This window comes from Pituophis catenifer, unplaced genomic scaffold (assembly GCF_029215685.1).
Source record: "Pituophis catenifer annectens isolate HBS135680 unplaced genomic scaffold, rPitCat1.0.hap2 SCAF_7, whole genome shotgun sequence".
In the NCBI taxonomy this organism is placed as follows: Eukaryota; Metazoa; Chordata; class Lepidosauria; order Squamata; family Colubridae; genus Pituophis; species Pituophis catenifer.
This window is the reverse complement of record NW_027256887.1, coordinates 44,871,920-44,895,713: the sequence shown is the minus strand read 5'-3', so window position 1 is coordinate 44,895,713 and position 23,794 is coordinate 44,871,920. Positions and strand designations below refer to the sequence as shown.

Sequence of the window (23,794 nt, the reverse complement as noted above, 5' to 3'; positions counted from 1 at the left end):
CACATAGTGTATACTGTAAAACATTGGGGAACACAATGGGTGGAACACAAGGACCATTTCCTGTGCAAAAAATCAGAAAAGATGAAGTTATTTTTTAAAAAAGGAATGCATTTTAGTGAAGACTGGATTCTTTTGAACTTCTATCTAATTTCAGTGGAGCTAGGTCAAGAGAAATCCCTAATAAATTGCATCCAATGTCATTTTGCAATAGTTATGCATTTATTCAATACCATCTACTGTGTTAAAAACGTTTTTGCTCCAGGACAGAATTCTGTGCACGTGTAACTCATTTGAGTCATTTTACAAACAAACAGAAAAGAATCTTTGTAACATATATTTGTAACATATATTTATATGGTAATTTTTTAAATATTTCTTTGTCTTTTAATTTTAAAAAAGTTGTAAACCCTCTACTCCTAGGTTGGATGCTAGGAGAAACAAAATCATGAAAGCTTTGTTAAACATAAGGCTTCTTTATTTTTTTTTCCTTGCCTATTTGTTACAGGAAAAAAAAATAGCTGGCATTTCACCTTCAACAAGCTTAAGGGTTTTCAGCACACAATTTATTCATAGGTTTATAAAGCAAATGATGTTACCTTTGCTTCATGTAGTCAATAAACTGCATATAAAGATGCTTGTAATTTTTAAAATGTTGTTTCAATCATTATCATCAAATGTTGCTACTTTTCTGTTGGAATATTCAGTGATACAATATTCCGCTTGAGAACATTTCTCCCAAATCTATAAATGCCTTCCCACTATTCTATCTGAGTAATCAAAAGTATTGATTAATATTAAACAAAAGAAAGCCTTCTGTTCCTATAATCTAATGAACTAATGAACTAGTAGTGGTTATTACCTTCCTTAGTGCCAGCAAGAGAAAAGCAGATGATAAGATTGGAAAGTCAAGCATAGGCAGACCAAGAGAAGAGCTACTGCTGTTGAACTTTACTATTAGTACTACTGGTGACTCCACTTTACTACTTCTACAAACTGCTGATTCCAAATTAATCCAGATTAAAGCAATCAGAATTCTACTTCCTGGATAATATCACTGGGACATTTCTACACAGGAAGACTAAAAATGACATATTTGTCTGTAATCCAGTGAGAAATCCATCTTATTTCCAAAGCAATGTATATATTACAAGAGTGCTGCAGTGGCTCAGTGGTTAAGATGCTGGGCTTGTGAGCTGGAAAGCCGGCAGCCCAGGTTCAAGACCCAAACACCACATGATGAAGTGAGCTCCCGTCCTTGCCTTACCTCCTGCAAAACTTGCAGTTCAAAAGCATGCAAATGTGAGTAGATAAATAGGTACCACTTTGGTGGGATGGTAACAGTGCACCATGACATCATGCTGGCCACATGACCACAGAAATGTCTTTGGACACCGCTGGCTCAATGGCCTTGAAAGGGATATGAACCCTTCCCCCTATTGTCACCAAGGATTACTGGAGTAAAATCTGCAGGGACTCTTTTATCTTTTTTTACCTATGCATTACAAAGCTGAAGCTCCAGAGTTCACAATTCTTGAATTGTGCCACCTTTTTCAGCAATAGCACAATGGAACTAATCAAAATGAGGTACCTATAAGAAAATCATCCTTCAGGGCCATGCTTATTATTTCATGCTTCCTTCCTCACCTCAAAAAGTGTGGATCAAATCCAGTCAAAAGGTATTAATTTCTTTCACAATCATTGTTTGGTAGAGAAAAATGGATGAAGTGATAAGAAGGTACAATGAAAAATGATGACATGAAGACGCCATGTGAATGCGGCAAGTTAGCACTCAGGGCTCAAATACTCAATTGAATTCATAATGAAGAGACCCCAGAGAACATGCTCTTCTTCCTTGTAGGATACAGATAAATCCTATATGCCATCTAAATATATAATGTTTCTAGATTTATACATAACATATCATTACAAAAAGCTGGTGGTATTTACAGGAAAACACAGTATATATTTACACACAAGAACACCTGCAGACAGGCAATTAAGCCAAATTATAGCTCCTCATCCTTAGCTGAGATCTGTTTTAAATGCTCTGTTTTGCTTGTGTTTTCCTAAATATAAGAGATAGGACAGTAAAGAACTGTATGAAAATTCAAAGTAGTGTAAAACTCCCCCCAAAAACAATTGAATAGAAGGAAATGTTCGTCACTGACTTTTCCTCTTGTGAAACCACATTTCCTTCCTAGCCTTCACTTTACTTATCTAGACTATGCTTTTTTAAAAAAAGTGAAGAGAGAGAACGAAGCAATGGTTCTTGTTAGAGGGAAAATGGGGGCTTTACTTCGTGTTCTAATATCTACATCCCTGGCCTTTACAATCTCTGGTAAGTATGACTACAATTTTTCTGTTTCTTTCTTTTTCTGGCTGTGATTTCCAAGGATTACTAGGAGTTTCCACAAGCTTTGTGAAATAGAATAATAGATGCCTAAGCTTTGGTTTATACAACAGAAATAGAGGGATGGACCATGGAAGCCCATAACTATTTAGATTTCATTCAGAAAGAAAATTAAGTTTGTTTTTAAAAAATTGCCTTAAATGTGAGACTCTGAGATGTTGTACTGTTTATCCAATTTCATATTTTCTGAAAGTCATAATATCACATGCTTATCAATATATATTATGTAGAATATTCTGTAAAAAAAATAGAAATGAATAGCAGAAACAAATTGTAACTGGGCATATTATTTCAGGTCATTGATCTATTTAATTGGGACTTTTTAATGAATATTTGGCAGAAAGAAATAGAATAATTATTATATCATGGTATTTTATAGTTAAGATTGACTAGATATTATCTTAGTGAATTTACTCTTCAATTTACCAATTGTGCCTTTGAAACATTATAGAGAAAATACTGTTTAGGAATTGTATTACAATTCAGAGCATTACAGCCAAGTCAGTATTAGGAAAATATATATATTATTATATAAGTAGAAACAAACATGTGCCCCATAAGGACTAGCAGTATATCTGACAGCCATTGCCAGTAAATATTGTGCTATTACAAAATGTGTTAATCTCATCATGTGAATCTATTCTAACTCTGTTTATACTTTTGTAAGGCTTTTGTTGTTTAAGGAAAAGTAAAGACTGAAATTCACTAAATTTTTATCAGTATTCATAAAATTGACATTTTGTCCAAACCATTTTGATCTATATAAGAATTATTTATATATTAGGATGATGGGGGTGATGACAAAATGGTTTTAATTTATGCTTTTGTTATTGTCCTTATGAATATTAACTGATGTTCTACTCTGTTACTATGGATTCTTTGTCTCCTTTTTTTAGATAGTTTTCTGATTATCCATGAGCTAAAAGAGCAGTGTATTTATGAAAGTCATAAAATAGCCTATGTGGGAATGTGCAACTTGACCAATATTAATCAGCAGTGGAATTGGTTGCAAGCAGACAAGCTTCTCCATCTTAGAACTGGCCAATGTCTGGCCATCACCAGGTCCAAGGTTGCACATTCCCGCAAAGTGATTGTTGCCAACTGCTCTGAGGCTCCTAGCTGGACTTGTTACAGCAGTGAAGGCCTCCTGGAGGTGAAAAACAGCTCTCTCTTCCTTGAGAAACGAAGTTCAAGAGTAGTTGTGAAGAAGGGCAGGAAATATCCCCATAGTTGGAAAAAACTTGATGTCAATGAGAAAGGCGAAACCATCCATGAAAATCTTTGTTCAAAGATTGGTAAGCAGTTTGAATATGTTTCCTGTCAACTACAAGCACTGACTGGTTTTGAAAGTACAATGACATTTGACTCATAGGTGAAAAACCATTTAGAAACACTTTAAAAGTTCTCCAAGAAAGTTCAGCTGTTAATGTTTTAAGAATAGTGATTAGAAATGCCTTCTTAATTATATATGTATATTTGTTATCTTTCTCCATGCTTTCAGATAGCTTTTTGTGGCCTTTCTTAAGGATGGTGAACACAAAGATGCATTTCCCTCACAGAAATGAACAGGCCAAGATTAGCAATCCTTTAAATACATGCTTATGCCAGTAGTGTGAAAAAAAGGGGTGTTGTCTATTTGTCTGTTGAAATTATAGAGCAGTGTTTCTCAACCTTGGAAGCTTGAAGATGGGTGGACTTCAACTCCCAGAATCCCCCAGCCAGATCTCTGATTCTGGGAGTTGAAGTCCACCCATCTTCAAGCTTCCAAGGTTGAAAAACACTGTTCTAGAGCTTAACATTTCTAGTACAAAACCAATCATACTATTAAAAAGGGAAAAAAATGGATCAGTATGCATACTCCAATATGGTGGATAAAAAAGCAACAGATGAGAAACATTATTTGCCTGAATGTATGACTAGAATAAACTTTGAATTACAGAATGATTTATTCATATCTCATTCTGTTAGACACTATGTTGAATCAGCATGTCACCCAAAGCCAGCAAATGTTTGAATGACTGGTGGAGGACTGGTAGGTTTGATGTTTCGTTTTTCTTAATGATCTGGATCAAATAGACATTTGAGCTGCTCTATCCATGACCAATAACTATGGCATAATGCATTTCTTTCCATCAAATTTTAACAAACATATTAAGGATATGGAGTGCAATGGCCTAGGCAATGGCTTAAAGGTGTGAATAATAGATGCCAACAGAAAATGATAATTGGACAATCATTGTACTCTCCAGATTAATACATTTACTGTAGTGCAGAGAATAGAAGAGGCTCCATCATTGAAACCCTTTATTTTGGCTTTCTGTTTGATTAGATTGATACTTTTGATACTATGCATTTTAGTATTCTTTGGGCTGGATGGTTATGACCATCACAGGTTCCAATTTATTATTTAGTTATTTATTATTTATTATTTATTATTATTTATTATTTAGTTTTAAAAGTATATGTTCAGATCTCCGGGTTTTTCGCCGTGCCCTAAAAACTTTTTTCTTCCATCAAGCAGGGCTGGCGTGAAACCCCCCCCCCTTTTTTTTGAGATATTAGATTTTTTAATTGTTTAATGGGTTTTAGTTGTAAGGTTCTTAATGTTTGGCCAAAGGGTATAATTCTTTTAAATTTTTAAGTTTTGTATTGGATGTTTTTTACTTGGCTGTGCACCGCCCTGAGTCCACTAGGAGAAGGGCGGTATACAAATTTAAATAAAATAAATAAAAATAAATAAATAAATAAATGAAGAAAGCATTAATAGAGTAAGTATATAAATCTGGATCCGTTTATAACTTTGTTGTTGCTCTAATTCATCTGATAAATAAGTTTGAACCCCAAAATACAAATAAAATATTAACAAATAATATGAGAGCTTCATGCTCCATTCAAAATAATGAAAAGAACATGCAAATCAGGACATAGCTTGAGTAGATCTCTTTGTGGAAAACTTAATAATAAATTATGTCAACTCTTTAAATCAGCCACATCTTTTCCTGGGACTGGTTATTTACACAATGAGGTCTTTAGTATTCAGGCATTCAGTATTCCTTTACTGAAGCAAAAAAAGCTCTATGTATGCAATGGGATCAGCAAAAACATGGAAAATGCTTATTACTTAGCATCTCAGAGATCTGTAGATATAGGAGTGTGATTAAGAACAAATGAGAGATCATAAGTTGTTGGATGGATAGTTGGTTTTTCCCAGGGGATTTTAAGGGATTGGTTGGATTGATACAAGCTAAAATGAACTATGAAGTAGCCTATGCCAACTACTATGTTGGCTCTGGACAGGGTTATACTTTCCCTGAAAGAGCATGGATTCACAGTTCCTGGATTCACAGTTCCTACTTGATCTGGGATTGCTCTGCCCAGCTTCAGTTATTGCTTTTTTCTGAGTGGGTGGCCTTTTCAAACGTTACCTATGCCTTCATCACCTTCGGCTATGATTCAACTTTTTTGGGTACAATTAAAGACCACTTGGAAACTACAGTTGGTATAGAATGTGGCTGCCCACTTCCTGGTGGGGTGGTTAGAGTTCCTGTGGCTGGGTGCCACTATTTCTGTAGGTACTGGATTGCCTGCTAATAAATTTCCAAGTAAAATGCAAATGTTAACAAAATGAGAATGTTAATCTATAAAATCCAGCAAGCCTTGTCTATTTATTATCTTTGGACCATCTTTTTCAAACAGAGTCTAAAACCATCTTGATGAATTGTTCCATTTGGAAATGGGAATATTATTAGTTATCGTATCTTCTGTTTAACCATTTATCTCATAAATAAGTTCCTTTGAATTTTATTGGATTTTAGTGGAAGTTCAGTGATATTTGCTGAAAGGATATAATAAATTATTTCTTGGAATAGATTTCATGAAGAATACATTTTATTTCTTGGAATAAACTTCATTGAATTTACCAAGTTCATATGCATTTGCCTACACTGTATATTTATTGATATCACTAAAATATTGAAATACAACTATTATTACAGTTTCTTAGGAAATGTTACTTTACACATTTATATGAAATTTCTCCCTTACAACTGCTAGATGTTGAATTAGGACTGTAGATATTTCAGAAAGTAGAAGGAGTATTGAAAATATAATCAATTTTTAATTTTAAAAAACTAATGATATTAAAATATATCTTTGTATTCTAAGAGGTTTGACAAGGAACCGACTGACAATAATTATTTTTATAACTTGGAAAAATTCTTTGGCTTCTATGACAAGAAAGTTTTAGACATTAAGCGTGGCATGAGTAATTTTACACATACGTTATATCCTCCTTTTGTTTGGTCTGCAAACTTAAGCAGACAAAACAGAGGATAGGAAAAAAGAATATAGCATATGAACGAAATGACTGATATGAGTTAAGAAGAACTGGCAATAAGACAGAAAACAAAATGTCTCCCAATTATTCCCCTCTTGATTCAAGTGGTTGTTGTTAAACTAGTTACCTAATTTGTTTAGTTAGTTTTTAAACAGGTGCGATGGCTCAGTGATTAAAAAGACACCAAAGAAGGTTTATGCTTTGGTAGTTCAAGTCTTATCACTGTGTCACAGAATGAGTTCCCATCACTTGCCTCAGCTCCTACCAGCCTAACAGTTCAAAATCATGTAAATGCTAGAAGATAAATAGATCTACTTCAATGGGAAAGTAATAGCACCCCATGTTTCACCATACACCCTGAGCTGCAGCCTTATGTCACACTGGCCACATCTCTTCAGACAGAACTGGCTCAATGGCCTAGAAATGGAGAGGAGCACCACCCCCTAAAGTCAGCTATGACTAGCGGGGGCAAAACCCATAGGGACTCCTCTTTTTTTTAACTTTTTTTTTAGATTTTACACTGTTTTGTCCATATTTTTTTAAAAAAAACTGAAGGCAATTGAATGAGGGAGCTTTCATGCCACTAATATATATTTTTCTGTAGTACTACAAAGGATGAAAGATTAGAAGTTGAACCTCAAATATATTCATGAACAAAGCAGAAAAATTCATGTGTGGCAAAATCCCATGTAGACAGAGAAGTAGGAATCTGACTTGTGAGTAATGGAAAACAAACAGTGAACTCCAAATATGTATACAACCTACTGCAGGATGCTGGTGTTTTCCCCTCACCACAATGTGAAATAGTTAAGAGTGCTGATATGGGGAAAAAACAACTCTCAAGACATTTGAACTGTATGCCAGGCTAAGTAACATGCAAGAAGTTTGCAAGAAGGAGCACTGTCACAGTGCACTGTCACTGAAAAGGACCTCACAAGAATAAATATCTTGATTAAAAGATAAGTTTTGTTTTATTGGAAACATTAAACATGCCTGACAATGTTTTTCAAAGAAGTTTATTTCAGGATGAAAGTTCATCGACTGCTTCTTTTAAAAGAGCAGAAATCATAGGTTGGCATTCTAAATCTTCATAATTATATGCCAAGTGATCATATTTGGAAACACCGGCTCCTTATAACCCACTAATTACATTTTTAAAGGGAATCTTCAAGCTAAAATTGTTATATGTAGTAAGCAGCCTAGTATTGTGGCAGCAAAACAAAATTTTGTTGTGCTTGAAACTGTTTTTAGGAGTCAGGTGTTTCTGATAAAACAGTTTCCAAAATCTATAAGAAGTGTGATATTTTCTCTTAGAGGAACTGGGAAAAAAATGCAGTTGTAACCAACATTCAGCAATTAAATAGTGGGGCCATAAATGTCATAGACTGTACATTACTCTCCCAACATAAAAAATATTACATTATTTTACCATGGATGAGGAGGAAGAAAAAAGTGTAATCATTCATTTCTGTACTAAATTCTGTCATCTCCAAACCATAATCCATATCAGACATTTGTCAATTATATCCACCAAGTTATTTGTTAAACAGCAAGCAAGTTGACAGGCAAACTGTAAACAGTTTATTATAATGTAATTCTTGACCAATCAGATTGACTATGGAGATTCTCAGTCATTCAGGCCATGGTTGTCCCAAAGGTGCTTCTTCAAAGTTTCATTGTATGCCCAAAAACTAATAATTTGAGCCATTTGTGTTTCAAGTGGGAACTCTGGATTTGTTTGTTGTATAACTATTTGCTGTATTCTTGACTATCCATAATATTGTCAGGAGTTTTGAGTGCTGATATAGTTTCTTCTTCTAATACTAGGAGTTCCTGTAAGTAGAAAAATATCCAAGATTCTAACGCATCTTGGATATTGACATCTCAGAATTATACTCACATCTTTGATCTTCTATGAATCAGTTACCACCTCAGTGGCATCCTTCAGCATACCAATTCATGGTTGGGTTTTCCTTTTGAGGTCAGATATCTGTTGGGAGACTCCTTGTATTTCCATGTCTGTTTCTATCATTGATGTCGTTACAGAAGTCATCGCAATACTGCTTCTTGTCATTTCTAGCAGCTCTCTGAAATTCTTCGTTAAGTTCCTTCCTGAGATCTTTTCTTTCTTGTCTTTGGCTTCTTTCTTGGAAAGTTCCACTGTTTATTCTGACATTCAGTCTGCTTTCTTCTTGTCTTTGGCAGAAATTAATAAATTGTTTTCCTACTTCATTTTAATTTCCTTAGTCATAGAATCTGATTGTGTTTCTTCTGTGTTATTTGGAATTCCAGTTTCCAATCATAAGATGCACATCTTGTTTACATGTTGTAGCAATTTCAGATTGAACTTGACCATAATGTTCATCAACTCCTCTTCTTATGCATTAATGACTAGAGCATAAACACTCAACATATGAAGGAATTTTTCACTAAGTCTAATTTGTATTATTTGGTTATTGATTGCATTGTATCCAATGCTATCCTTGCTATAAACTTCCTATTACAGCATATTTTTTCCTGTATGGCATCAGTAGCAAGATAGCTTTAAATGTGCACATCATAAATGTAATTGATACTTTGAAAGTATCAATTTTGTCTGAAGTTGAAAGCCATCCAATCGTAGGGGCCTATCATCCAGCACTATATCATCAATCACTTTTATATACATGCATGTGATTTTCTTGTAAAATACAGATGCTTTATGATGATCTTCTCCTACATAGTATGAACTGATTCCTTTGCCATTGTCACTAAAGAATTCATTCACCTTGAGTTCTTCATATGTCACATCAAGTTGTTATCTAGTAACAACTTCTTACTTTGGGTGAGCCTGCCAAAATTATATTTTGACTATGCTAAGATAAGGTAGCACAGCCAGGTCTGAGGGGGCATGTTAGTCTGCTACAGTAAAAATACTTGTTTTCCAACAATTATCCCAAAGGTGTTTTTCAAAAGGTACCCAGATTTTCTTAGTTGAAGAAAAACTGAAGAAGCTTCTTTGATGAGAAGTAAACATTTTCAAAGAAAAAAAAACCCCAAAAAGTCCAGTTGCATTTTGAAAAGCATCTTTGGACCAACCATGACCTGGATAATTGAGAATCTCCATAGATATTTTTCCAACAAGTTATTTACATATCACCTGTTATGATTTCCTTAAACTTGGTACACTTCAGATGTGCTAGGACTACGATGCCCAGAATTCCCAGTCAATTGAAAATGGGCTGGATATAATACTTCAAATTGTAAAAGGCTGAAGTAGAACTTCACAGGGCTATATGCTTTGGAGCAGAAAAAATATGCATGTATAGCCGGATGAATAGCAGACAAAGTCAGGGAGAAATAAGAACTGATCCAGAACTGGTATTAATGGTACTGATGAAGAACTGTGATTTAGATCAGACTTCAAATTTTAAGACTTGTTATAGATGCATGTGCAACTTGCAAGTTAAGTGAGAATCATGTGTTAAATATAATATAAAGCAGAAGATTGTGATCTGCCATATATTGCTTTAACAAACAATTCACATTTTCATCTCTCTTTCTAACAAATGAAACTGGAAATATACAGTATATGCTATAGACGAAAACAAGTATTCATTATTAATGTTTCACTTGAGCAGCTGACACAAAAGTTGCAAATATTATTTGACAAAAATGCTAAGTGGTACAGCTAACAGAAGAACATAAGAACTGTAAAGTGAAAGATTTACCTTAAGGAGAACAACTTATTGAGAACAGTGTTAGTATCTGAGAAGCAAATAATTCCAGATTACACTACAAGAAAGTTTTAAACTTTCAGGAAAACTTTAAAATTCCTTTCCTTTCCTTTCCTTTCCTTTCCTTTCCTTTCCTTTCCTTTCCTTTCCTTTCCTTTCCTTTTCTTTTCAATATCTTCTTTCCCCTTCTTGTTCATGCCTTTCAGCAATAAAACACGTTTTGAATGTAGAAAGTAGCAGGTTTAATACTTTGTATCTCAAGTGAAGATAATCATGAAAGATAATAATAGATAGATCAGGAAAAATATTTAGGCTGCCAGGTCTTTATTTGTCAAATTTACTTGCTGCCCATCTCACAGTTCAAGGTGAGTCTGAGCAGCCTTGTTTTCATTTTCCTTGCATCCAAATGCTTCAAAACTAATAATAACATTTAAAAATAATAGTGATTAAAAAAAAACCTTAAAGGAGTAGTTAACAACTAGAGCAACAAATATAAAATAGCAGCAAATTCAAACCTGTTTAAGTTTGGGAAGCATGAAATGCCTAACATAACAGTATTTACATATTGCCTAAAATCAGCATGGAAAAAACAACTATCATGGGATGAATGTTTCTGATCAGTTTCTCAAAACCATTCCCAAAAGGCTGCAGATAATGGTGGCAAGATCAATTATCTGACATCATGACTGTCATCATTAAGAGTTTATTTCAAAATCAATGCTGAGCCATGTGCTAGCCAAACTAATATGAAGGCACTTTAAACTTATTAAACGAATGCAGTATTTTGAGAAAATTCTTATAAACCAGCAGATAACTGGGGCTAAATTTGGTCTTTAGAGATTAATTCTGATACCTAAAACTGTACACAGGATTGAACTGGGAACAAAATCTTCTTTTGATACTGATGTTAAATGTTTCAATATAGTGATGCTATTAACTAATTCACTATATGCGTTTTGAATCAGTTGTGTTTCTGGTTATTCTATTTGGGCAATATGATATCAATAATCAGACTGAAATTACTTTTCCTGTTTTTGAGTAAGACAGAATAAAATCACTATGCTATGTTGGACATCATGATTGTTTGTCAATATACGATATATATTTGAGTTTCATGGGATGTAGACAATGGTACAGTATATTCCCTTGTAAAGTAATCTCTATTTTATCAATCCTAGTATTGAGCAAAGTCATGATTTGCAGCAGAGATTAGTAGCTATATAGTGATCACCATGGCATATGAAAGATTGCATCTTGAAATGTAAAAGGAATAAATGTTAAAAAGCATGAAATCATAAATAAAATTGATTTATTTTATTAAATATTTATTTTAAGTAAATAAAAGAGATATGAGTCTATGAAACCAAGAGAAAAAGGAAAGATGAAATAGGTATGAATGAAGATAGCCTGAGCTTCTACAGAAGAATTAAATAGTACATAAGAAAGTGAAGATGTACATTTAAATTCGCATGCCGCGAAGAGGAGGTTGAGGAGCTTTTTATATAAATTTTTAGTTAACTTTTTAAGGGGTTCCAGGAAGGGGGAGGGTTGGTTTAGAAGTAGGGCCGTGGGTATGGGGGATAACCCACAAAGGGGAGGGCCGGGTATGGCTGTGAAGCGCGGAATGGAGGGTGGGGGGCCCGGGGTCGAGGGGGGGGTTAAAGCTCATCCAGATAAAGTTTCTACCATCAGTACTGTAGGTGGGAGGGGTAGATAGGGCGGGAGCAGGGGGCCATATCGTGTTAGGGGAGCGCGCGCCCGCTATCTCCAAGCGGTGGCACGCTCCGGCCCCCAAAGCTCCACTCGTTCTCCAGGTTGCACAGATCCTCAGGGCCCTTGCCTCCGGCTGATGTTGTGCAATGCCAGGTCTGCAGTAAATAAAGCCCCCCTCATTTGTGATCTTATTCAGGAGGGGGGAGCGGATCTGGCAGGTATTACGGAAACCTGGTTGGGCCAAAAGGGGGGGTCCCCCTCGTTGAAATGTGCCCACCAGGTTTCCGCGCATTCCATCAGCCGAGGTTGCAGGGTAGTCATGGGGGGGTAGCGGTTATTATTAAAGATCGTCTGAGACCGAGGGAGGGCACTGTTCCTCAGACGACCGGCTGTGAATCCCTCCTTGTGAAGTGGGGTCATGGGGTTCAGATGGGTCTGCTGATTACGTACCTGGCTCCCTGCCACGTGTCAGCAGTCCTGCCCGAGCTACTCAATGTCGTCGCCGCGGTGGCGGCTTATGGTCATGGGGGATTTCAACCTGCCGTCCGTGGGCGAGGCGTCAGAGGTGGCTCGGGAGTTCATGGCTTCCATGACAGCCATGGACCTGACCCAGTTAATTCATGGCCCTACCCACATGGGGGGTGTTAGATCAGGCGCAGGAAAGGAAGACTGGACCAGCAACTTTTATTAAGTACAAAGTAACGAGTCAAGACTGCTGGCGCGCTGCCGGAGCTCTCCTTATATTCGCTCCCGGCAGACGCACCGCCCCTTGACAGGGATTCAAATTTCCCGTCCGATGGCTGGCAGCCAATCAGGGCGGATGTCCTTATAAGGACATAACAGGGGGAAACACGCTGGATCTGGTTTTTGTCTCTGGACAGTGGCTGAGTGACCTTGAGATAGGGGATATAGTTACCGAGCCCTTGTCATGGTCAGATCACTCTCTCCTTCGTCTCGACTTTCAAACCGCTACACCCTGCCGCAGGGAGGCGGAGCCGGTAAGATGGTTCCGCCCCAGGTGCCTGATGGAACCTGATAGGTTCCAGATGGAGCTTGGGCCATTTCCTGAGGCTCTGGCACACGCCTCGGCTGGAGACCTAGTGGCCGCCTGGGAAAGGGCAGCCGCTGGAGCTCTGGATCGGGTCGTGCCTTTGTGGCCTCTGACCTGGCGCCGATCTCATTCAGCTCCTTGGTTTACTGAGGAGCTGAGGGAGTTGAAGCGCTGGAAAAGAAGCCTAGAGAATAGTTGGAGGGCCAGTCTTTTGGAATCCGACCGGACACTGGTAAGATCCCATATTAGGACTTACCTAGTGGTGATAAAAGCAGAGAAATGTAGTTATTTTGCTGCTCTTATTGCATCATCAGATAATCACCCGGCCGCCCTGTTTAGGGTGACCCGCTCTCTGCTCCACCAGAAAGCGCGGGAGGACCCCTTGGAGGGTAGAGCCGAGGATTTTGTTCAGTATCTGTATGACAAAATCACTCAGATTCGGGAAGATTTGGACTCCGACTGGGTAGTCTCAGGGGGAGGGACTGGGGCAGGTCTTGAGAATGTTATCTGGGATGAGTTTGATGGCCCCTGAGGACAGGATTCTGGACAGACTGAATGCGACCACCTGTTTATTGGACCCGTGTCCCTCCTGGTTAGTACTGGCTTCCCGGGAGGTGACGCGAGGCTGGCTCCAGGGGATTATAAATGCTTCGTTGGGTGAGGGTGACTTTCCCGCTGCCTTGAAAGACGCGGTGGTGAGGCCTCTCCTCAAGAAGCCTTCCCTGGACCCGGCAATGTTGGTTAATTATCGTCCAGTCTCCAACCTTCGTTTTGTGGCGAAGGTTGTTGAGAGTGTGGTTGCGCAACAGTTCCCCCAGTTCCTGGATGAAACGACGTATCTGGATCCATTCCAGTCGGGCTTCAGGCCCGGGTACAGCACGGAAACAGCATTGGTCGCATTGGTAGATGATCTCTGGAGGGCTCGGGACAGGGGGTGCGCCTCTGTCCTGGTCCTGTTAGACCTCTCAGCGGCTTATGATACCATCGACCATGGTATCATGCTGCACCAGTTGGAGGAGTTAGGGGTGGGAGGCACTGTGTTGCGGTGGTTCCCCTCCTTTCTCTCTGACCAGTCGCAGGCTGTGTTGACAGGGGGGCAGAGATCGACCCCGAGGTTCATCATATGTGGGGTGCCGCAAGGGTCGGTCCTCTCACCCTTCCTGTTCAACATTTATGTGAAGCCGCTGGGTGAGATCATCTGTGGTTTTGGGGTGAAGTACCACCAGTACGCTGATGACACCCAGCTGTACATCTCCACCCCAGACCACCCCAATGATGCCCTTGAAGTGATGTCCCGGTGCCTGGAGGCCATGCGGATCTGGATGGGGAGGAATAGGCTCAGGCTCAACCCATCCAAGACCAAGTGGCTGTGGTTTCCGACGTCCCGATATAGTCAGTTGACGCCATTGCTGACTATTGGAGGTGAATCGCTGGCCCCCACAGAGAGGGCCCGCAACTTGGGCGTCCTCCTGGATTCACGGCTGTCTTTAGAAGAGCATTTGACGGCCGTGACCGGGACGGTTTTCCATCAGGTTCGCCTGATTCACCTGTTGCGTCCCTTTCTAGATCGGGACTCTTTACACACAGTCACTCATGCCCTCGTCACTTCCCGCCTGGACTATTGCAACGCTCTCTACATGGGGCTCCCCTTGAGGAGCACCCGGAGGCTCCAACTGGCGCAGAGTGCGGCCGCGCGGGTAGTTATGGGAGCGACATGGCGCTCCCACGTAACACCTCTCCTGCGCGAGCTGTACTGGCTCCCGGTGGTCTTCCAGGTGCGCTTCAAGGTTTTGGTCACCACCTTTAGAGCGCTCCATGGCTTAGGACCTGGCTATTTACGGGACCGCCTACTACCACAATCATCCTCCCACCGGCCAGTACGCTCTCATAGAGAGGGGCTCCTCCAGGTGCCGTCGGCCAAACAGTGTTGACTGGCAGCCCCCAGGGGGAGGGCCTTCTCTGTGGGGGCACCTACTATCTGGAATGAGCTCCCCCCGGAGATACGTAGGATCCCGGACCTGCACACTTTCCGCCGCGCTCTAAAGACCTTTCTATTTCAGCAAGCCGGCCTGGCCTGATCTTTCCCCCCTTTTAATTTTTAAATTTTAAATTTTAATTGAAATTTTAAATCTGTTCTAAATTTTTGGGATGTTTTAAATTGTCTTGGGCTCAAATATTTAATTTGGTTTTAATTTTGCTCTTAACTTTTTTATCTATGTGTTTAATTTTGTCCCTGTTCACCACCCTGAGTCCTTCGGGAGTAGGGCGGTATACAAATTTGATCAATAAATAAATAAAATAAATTCTGAAAATAAGGACTAAAAAGTTTCAAAAATGGTGAATTAATGCAGTCTGTGTCTACAAATAAAAGTAAGAATTCACATATTGGTGACAGTTGCATATCATGTTGCAATGGATTGCAATAATGAAATAATCAGAAATGGGTTTTGCAGAAATCTATGGGATATTCTGAAAGTGGAGATGAGGAAAGAGGAATTATTCTGTCACTGTGAGACAACAAGAGAGTACAGAACAAATGATTGGGCCATTTGGAAACCCAGAATCAGTATGGAACCAGTCTGGATGGGAATCATGATAGAGAAGTCAGAGAGTAGTGAATGTGGGACCTACCATTTTGGATCATGTCAAGAGAGGATCTTGGGAAAAGGTAACAAGGAAGATAAAGAAATGAAGGAAACAAGGATGAAAGTAGAATTGATGCACAGAGAGAATATAAATCCTATATGAAAAGGAAGTTAGCTTAATTTCTCAGTGGAAAAAAGGAAATATGTGAAAACTGCATGTTACAGAATGCTATAGAAGGGCATGGAGTTAAGGTAACATTTGAAATATATTTGAAATTTGATTTGATTTGAAACATTTGAACATATGAAAAATGATACTTAAATGATATAAAAGACCTATAGGGTAAAAAAGAGATTGCTGCAAAACATGATGCCAGAAAGATATTGTATAATATGTATAATGAGGAAAAAGATATTTGTAAAGAATGTAAACTAAAAATGCAAAGATAATAAAAATTAAAAAACAGAAGAGATGTAGAGCAATTTTGATGGAAATGTAACAAACTTCCAGCAGAATCAATGGAATTTAAAATAAAGAAATGAAATGGTGAGGTGAAACTCAAGTTAGAGAATATAGGCAGGAGTATTTTAGAAATGTTCATGAGAAAAGTGTTAATCATATCAGACAAGAATTGAGACAATACTATAAATGTTACCATCAAACAAAAAATATATATAAAAAGAAGGCATTGTTGCTCTAACAGTGTCGATGGTGCAACTGACAATATATTAAAGCAAGGATATGATTTACCTGTGGTTGTATGCCTCTTTTAAAGGGTGTGAAGCAGTGGTGGGTTCCTCCCGGTTCGGCCCGGTTCCACCGAGCCGGTAGTGGTGACGATATGACATCACCAAACCGGTTCTGTTCCCCCCACCCCCACCCCGCTTTCCCACCCACCCCCTGCATTATTCTTACCTTTTATTTGGCCCCACCCCCAATCTATTGCTGCCTCCTGAGTCCCAGCTGATGGCTAGAGAGAAAAAACCTGTTTAAACTCTTGCCGTGGGGCTTCAAAGGGCCGCCCTACAGCTGATCAGTGTTAAAAGAAAACAAATGAGTAGACCAGTGCCTGCAAAAATACATGAGTAGACCAGTGCCTGCAAAAATACATGAGTAGATCAGTGCCTGCAAAAATAAATGGGTAGACCAGTGCCTGCAAAAATAAATGGGTAGATTGATACAGCTCTGCAAGCAGTTAAAAGCTTGGTAGACCAGTACCTCTGCTAAATCCTAAATAATTGTCATATGACCATCAAGCCACACCCACAAAATAAGCCACGCCCACAGAACCGGTAGTAAAAAAAATTAGAACCACCCCTGGTGTGAGGACTGCATAAATGCCTAATAATTGGAAGAATGCTACTATTATCCCTCTTCAAATTCAAACGAATTTGAATGCTAAAACTGAACAAAAAAAGATTAATTTGTTAGGTGCGCCTTGGAAGGATTTGGTAGAATTCTGAACCAAAAAATTACAAGAGATGACAATGAGCAAAACCTGGGAAGTGCAAAGCAACTTTATGGCAAACAGACCAGATTTTTGATCTTCAGCAGATCATCGAAAAATAAGTGGCAGTGAGACACTTGACTCATAGAATATTTTCATAAATATGGAAATAAAAAATAGTTGCTGAATATAAAATCAATATGTGACAGAAGTAAAACATGTAAGAGAATAAATGGAATCCTTAATTAATTGTTAGGAGAGGAATTAAGCAAATGATGCACTGTTGGCTATTGTAATTATGGATAAATATAATAGAAATTCATACAGTTAGGATGGTTTGTTGTGGCAAGGGAGGTAGTTGGGGACACAAATATGCATGAGTAGCTGGGGTCCTTTTTTATGCAGATGTTACTTTGTTATTGGCAGAGAACCCAAAGGATTTGTACCAAATTTTAGATACATTGCAAGATCCATCAAAGTATGCATAAAAAAGTAATGTCTCAAATATCAAGGGTTGTGATAGCTCACAAGGAAATAAAGTAAATTACTAAAGATCAGTAAAAAATTAATAGTTCTGAATGTGGGTGATAGAATTTTTATTAAAAATAAATTGATGGGAAAAATGTTAACATATGCAAATGCTGGTCGGAAGAAGTATGTAGTATTAAATCTGTGTTAAGGATTGAAGATTTCTTGAAAGAAGCAAAAATGGCTGTGTATAAGATGTTCTTTGGCCCACTTTGTCATATGGAAGTAAGTGTTGAATAAATCAGGACAAATCTTCAGTATGCAGTAAGAATATATTATTTAAGAAATGTGTGTTGCTGAATTAACATGAATTAAATATACTTTGGTAATTTCACACCAAAGTACACCAGTGACCCAATTATTTTTACAGAAAACAAAATCTGGGAATGGGGAAAACATAGTTTAAATACTGAAAGTTCATTTTTAAACCTCATATTACTAAGCTCAGTTTAATGTCTCGTTCAGTTTAGCACCCAAGGGAAGATTTGAATTTGCCTATTCTTAGGGCCATTTCTGAAAGTTGCCATTCAATTGGAACTGGACAAGTACAGTTCCTGAATTCTACAGTGCAGTGTGATTCAGGGTAGTTCTTAGACCTTGCTGATTAGCTTTTTATATGAAATGATTAAGTCAGGTTCTTCCTGCTATACACAGATTGCGGAAAATTTGCTTTGGATTGTCAAAATATGATTGAGCTGTTAAACACATTGCATACTTAAGTTAGTAATAATCATGAATGTACGTAGAGAAATGGCCGTTGTGGATTCCTTTAGAAATCTAACGTCAAAGAGCAATGTGGATATCATCTTATCAGCTCTAAATATAATTATACTTTCAAATAGCATTTTCTCAGTTAAAATCAGCTATTATCAGCTATTGTAAAACTGCAACCCATTTAACACTATTCACTTTAACAGTTAAGATGTGATTAATATGTCAAACTATTTCTATGTATGTTGAGCCCTGATTTTATATACGTTTATTCCTCCTAGATTTCCAAGATGCTGAACCATTGGCTCAGAGCACTAAAAGCACATCCCTTCCCTTTAATCCTATAACCCATAATCCACAGAATTTTCTTGGCAGTAACAGTACAATGATTTCCATCAGAAATGTTACAGAAAGCAACTATAAGGCTATGGGCAAATTCAGTCTTAACCAGAATTTATTTGAAGTGACAGAAAAAAACTGGATTCCTACAACTACCTATCATTTCTCTAGCACTATAAAAGAGGTAAGATAATTTATTCACTGGAAAAACTTTCCTTTCCTTTCCTTTCCTTTCCTTTCCTTTCCTTTCCTTTCCTTTCCTTAAGTATATATTGAAAAAAAAAAGAAACAACATGGTAATAATCCAGAATATTGTTCTGATTGTGAATAAATAGCTCATTGAGTCTGATAACTGATGTTGATGTACATGTTACTTGATTGCAATACAATGTTATCATCCACAAGTTGTTAGGAGTTTCCAGAAGCTCTTGCTCCATAGATAACTGGATGTAAGACTCTCTGATTGAAGTTGGGCTCTAGAGAACAGATGCTATTGTACATCCCTGCTGCTCAACATCACTCCTGCCTGAGCTGCTGGATTTCAATGCTGGGCTAGTGATTTAGACCCAAGGCTTATAGTTCTTGAGGACTTCAGTCTGCAACCCAGAAACATTGAATCTAGGACATCTCAGGAATTCATGGAATGGTCCTGGATCATCGAAAACTTGACACATTAGATCTGTTATTTTTGTCTCAGTACAGTTGAGATATGATCTGATCTTGAAGGATATTTCTGTTGCTGTGGTCAGATCACTTTCTAATTGCTTTGCAAGCTTGGTGGAAAGTGGGTCAGAGTCTGCTAGATCAGCCAATAACTGCTGATCCCGGCTGTGAATCAGAGGGAACTTGGGGTCCCCATGAGTGTTTAGTGAATGGTTCAGCTGAGACGCTCTCTGCAGTTTGAAATGTATGAGTAGCTATCTTAAACTAGAGTGACCCTATGTAGTCTCTCTCCCTCTGCAGAGACACCCTTGGCTTTTTTAGGAACCCTGAGAAAAAAACAGTTTGGCTTGGCTCTCTGTAATTTGTCTTGTATTCTTCTTTTAGTAAGTGGTTTTTAGTTGTAAACTGACAGAATCATTTGACAGCTGTTTTAACCGATAAATTAAATAAATAAATGCACAAATATTGTGGGCTGTTAGTCTGGATCCTTATTTTGCTTACAGCCATCACTGATAGCACTAGAAAGGTAATAATGAGCATAGAGAAGTATTGAGGTAAATTGAATTATACTGCTCATTTCATTTACCCAGCCATGATTTGGTCACAGGTTTCTCATGTGTGATATCAATATCAAACTAGAGCTACTTTGAATTGTGAGAGAACAATGACAACTACTCCATTTGGCAATCCAGAAATGACTACTCAAAAAACTGGGTAAGCTTGGGATAGAATTCATTCTTGGTCTACCACTGCTTAAACTCTCCTGTGTTAGAAATCCAGCATTAGCCTATTAGCACTGATTTGGGGGAAAGTTTGTGGTAAAGGTACAAATATAAGTCTCAGGTGTTAATGGAGGACAAGATTTATGCATGCATTTTGGAGAGAAGTAGCTGACATAGGCGTTGAGGTGCTGACGTGCAGCAGATTCAAATGTATTAAACTATGTTTTTCTTTTCCTCCTTCCACAAACAAACAATATGCTCTTCTTTCATTTTATGGTTTCTGATAGATCATTTTTTCTACCTCTCTACCTCAACCTTCCCTCCCCCACCTATCTCTTTTTGATTATCTTCAAAATTTAGTCTATCTGCACTATCCAACTCTTAGGAAGCAATTTGTTTTCCGTATTTATGAAAACATATTGGACTGTATTAAATGCAAACAAAGAACAACATTTCATTTCACATAATGAAAACATTTATGCTATTGTTAAACCTCATTTAAGCCAAGCCACTTACAAAGGTACTTTGCATTTTTAAACATATTTGCTTTAGAGCAACTTTGGGTTGCAAATCTATTGTTTGCTGTTTCAAATTACTAACTAACCATGCCCATTTTGTTAAAGAGAGAGATAGAAATTGGTAATTATATTGTATGTATGTATGCCCCTCAACTCTCTTTTATCAGGATATATCCTGAGAATATATCCAAGTATTTTTTCCACTTTACTCCGGATCTCACTTGCTACAATTTAAACTGCTTCACCTGGACAACTGGAAGGCAAAGATATATAATTGGGTATAATCAGTATATTTATACATATATTGGTATATTACTCCCCATACCAAGAGATTATCTTGCCCAGCAGCTTCATGTAGATCAGGGGTCTCCAATTTTGCTGGCTGGGGAATTCTGGGAATTGAAGTCTGCCAGGCTTAAAGTTGCCAAGGTTGGAGACCTCTGATGTAGATATTAAAAAGGAGACGGTAGAACCACAGTGGGGGAGGGGGGACTTAGGGCTTACAACCTCTCTCACATCAACACCACTAGAACAAGCCTCAGAAAAGGGTGCCCATCCACTCCCACCTTCATCAGCCAAAAGTTCAAGGAGACCCAAAATAGATACACCACCCCCATCCCAAGCACAACCAAAGCCATTTCAGTACTATACCCTGGCCTGAATCCTGACAAGAAAGAATCCACATAAGCTACTTATTCCAGATGAAGTGTAGCCTCCTTTTTTTCCAGGCAAGGTTAGAGATGAAAAAAATTGTTCGGATAGGCTTGATCCAAGAAAGGTATCTTGAGGAAGAAGCATACCACTGCCTCTTTCAGACCTGGCAGAACCACTTCCTCTCTTAAGGAGTCATTTTATGTTCCTATGTACATTTTGAAATTTGGAGGGCGGGGGGTTAATATTTAATTCTTCAAAGTCATTTCAAACTTCACACTGCTTTCTCTGACTTGTTTTCTGTTTCTTTATTTTTTTCTGACTACCATTCCTATAATCACATACTCTCATCTGGCCTTTTTGTAGGCTAAAGATGTGCACAAAGTTGCATCAGTTGATTTAATACTGTAAGACTGAACTAACCAAATGAAAGTAAACAAGTGGTCAAAAATGATCCACTTCATTTCTGAAGTGAGGACTGCTGGATAAATTAATTAAATATAAAATCAGTATGTGGAATAATGTACAGTATATCTCAAATTTCTGGAATACTTAATCCAAGTAGAACAAAGGAAAGGGAAGCTATTATGGAAGAATTAGCATATTCCCAGATCTTTCAGGCTTCTATGGCGAGGTTGAAGGCATAAATGGTGATGGAGTGGTTGGAATAAGAACCTGTTCCAGCTATTTGCTTTGCTCTCAGTCTCAGTCGTTCATAGAGTGGAAAGGCTATGGATCTTCTGCATGCTTCAAATCTTTCTAATTCCATCTCTAATTCCCCTCTTGCCATAAAAGCATTAATGATAGGCGTTGAACATTTTCACATCAGTTAAGAGGTGGTTTGTAAGATAGATCTTCATCTTTAACTACAGAATTGTGTTTCCATTGACAAAGAATAATGGCATTTTTAGAATTAAAAAGATTGCTAAAAATGTAACCATGGCCATATTGATTTTTAATTGTCTTTTATCTTTAAACTCAATTATCAATGGAGTGAAAATTGTTTTTTTAAAAATGGGATTAAAGAGCAGCCTGAAAGTTGCAAACCATTAGCTAACTCTCTCAGCAATGTAAAGCTACTGTAATTCTAACTTTTATAATGTTCTGCAGTTAAACGTCTTGAAGAAACGTGATAATATAATTTCTTTTTTTTTAATTAAATTTTACTAACATAAACAAATGTAAAACACAAATACATGTAAACACTTATATATTAACAAAGAGTCAATCGACTAACTTCTAGAAAACCTTCGCATCGGTGATTAATGTCCATTTAACCAATTTTCCTTAATCATACTATTTACAAATTTACTTGCTTATACCTTAAAGCTACTGTAATTCTAACTTTTATAATGTTCTGCAGTTAAACGTCTTGAAGAAACGTGATAATATAATTTCATTCACACTTGATCAGAAGCAAATTGAATGGAATTGTGTAGAATTTCTGACTCTTCATGAATAAGTGTGTTTTAGACTGCATTGTCACTAATGAGTGTCACTATGGACACTTACTCTCAGCCACTGATTTCACCTCACTAACCTTGTACTTCCTGCCACTGTGGGAATGTTCTCCTGACTTTGGTAGAAAAGGAAATGGGAAGAAGGTTCATCCAGCTGGCCAATAGAAGAGTGAAAAAATGGTACCCAGCCAGGGTTCCACCCTTCTATTCTCATTTCCTCACTTCATCTTCTTTCAGTAGGAAAAAAGTGTTTGCATTGGCAGAACAACAAAGCCTTTTTTCTGATACTCTTGAAGCATTGTGGAATCAGGGGAATCAAGGCAACAGACTACTTCAGGAAGGGGTGGGGAAATCCCAGGAGTGATGAGATAGGATGAAGTTTCACCAAGATGAACCTACCCATCCTGCAGCTCTGGAGGAAAAGCTAAATAATACTGCCCTCACAATGTTTCCTCTGGATTCATCCATTCCAAAGCTATATAGTATCTTGCAAAGATGGGATCCACCTCTAAAGAATGAGGCCAGTGGGTCCTCCTGTGGAAAGTAGTACTTCTTCAGATTTTAGAATTCTGTGACAATAGAGAAGGAATGATTGATTGATTAATTTCTATAACCACCCAGCTCAACGAGAGACTCTGGGTGGAATATATCATAAAAAATAAACAATTCAAAAGTACAAAATAAATATATTTGCTCACTGTGCATCTATGCCGTTCTCAATATTAAGAGGTTAATATAGCCAAGAAATGGGATCCCTAATACACTCAGAGCCAGGGATGGGTTGCTCCCGGTTCTGTCTGATTCTTGCGGCGGGATGCTCCGCCCACCCACCCGGATGTCATAATGGATTATCTGTGCATGCGCAGAAGCTTCTGTGGATGTGCAGAAGCAAGCATGCACGCTCTCCTGTTGCAAGGCAAGTAGAATCCACCCCTGCTCAGAG

General features: G+C 38.0%; 1 protein-coding gene across 1 annotated transcript in view; it reads left to right on the top strand.

Moving 5' to 3' along the window:
• Nucleotides 1–3,290: 3,290 nt before the first annotated feature.
• Nucleotides 3,291–23,794, top strand: part of PTPRB (protein tyrosine phosphatase receptor type B) — a gene marked incomplete at its 5' end in the record, with an annotated part of 87,521 nt that continues 67,017 nt past the window's right edge. The window contains 2 exons of the mRNA XM_070947880.1: nucleotides 3,291–3,705; nucleotides 18,780–19,021. Of these exons, the coding sequence (XP_070803981.1) occupies nucleotides 3,291–3,705; nucleotides 18,780–19,021 (657 nt within the window). The remainder of the gene's footprint in view (nucleotides 3,706–18,779; nucleotides 19,022–23,794) is intronic.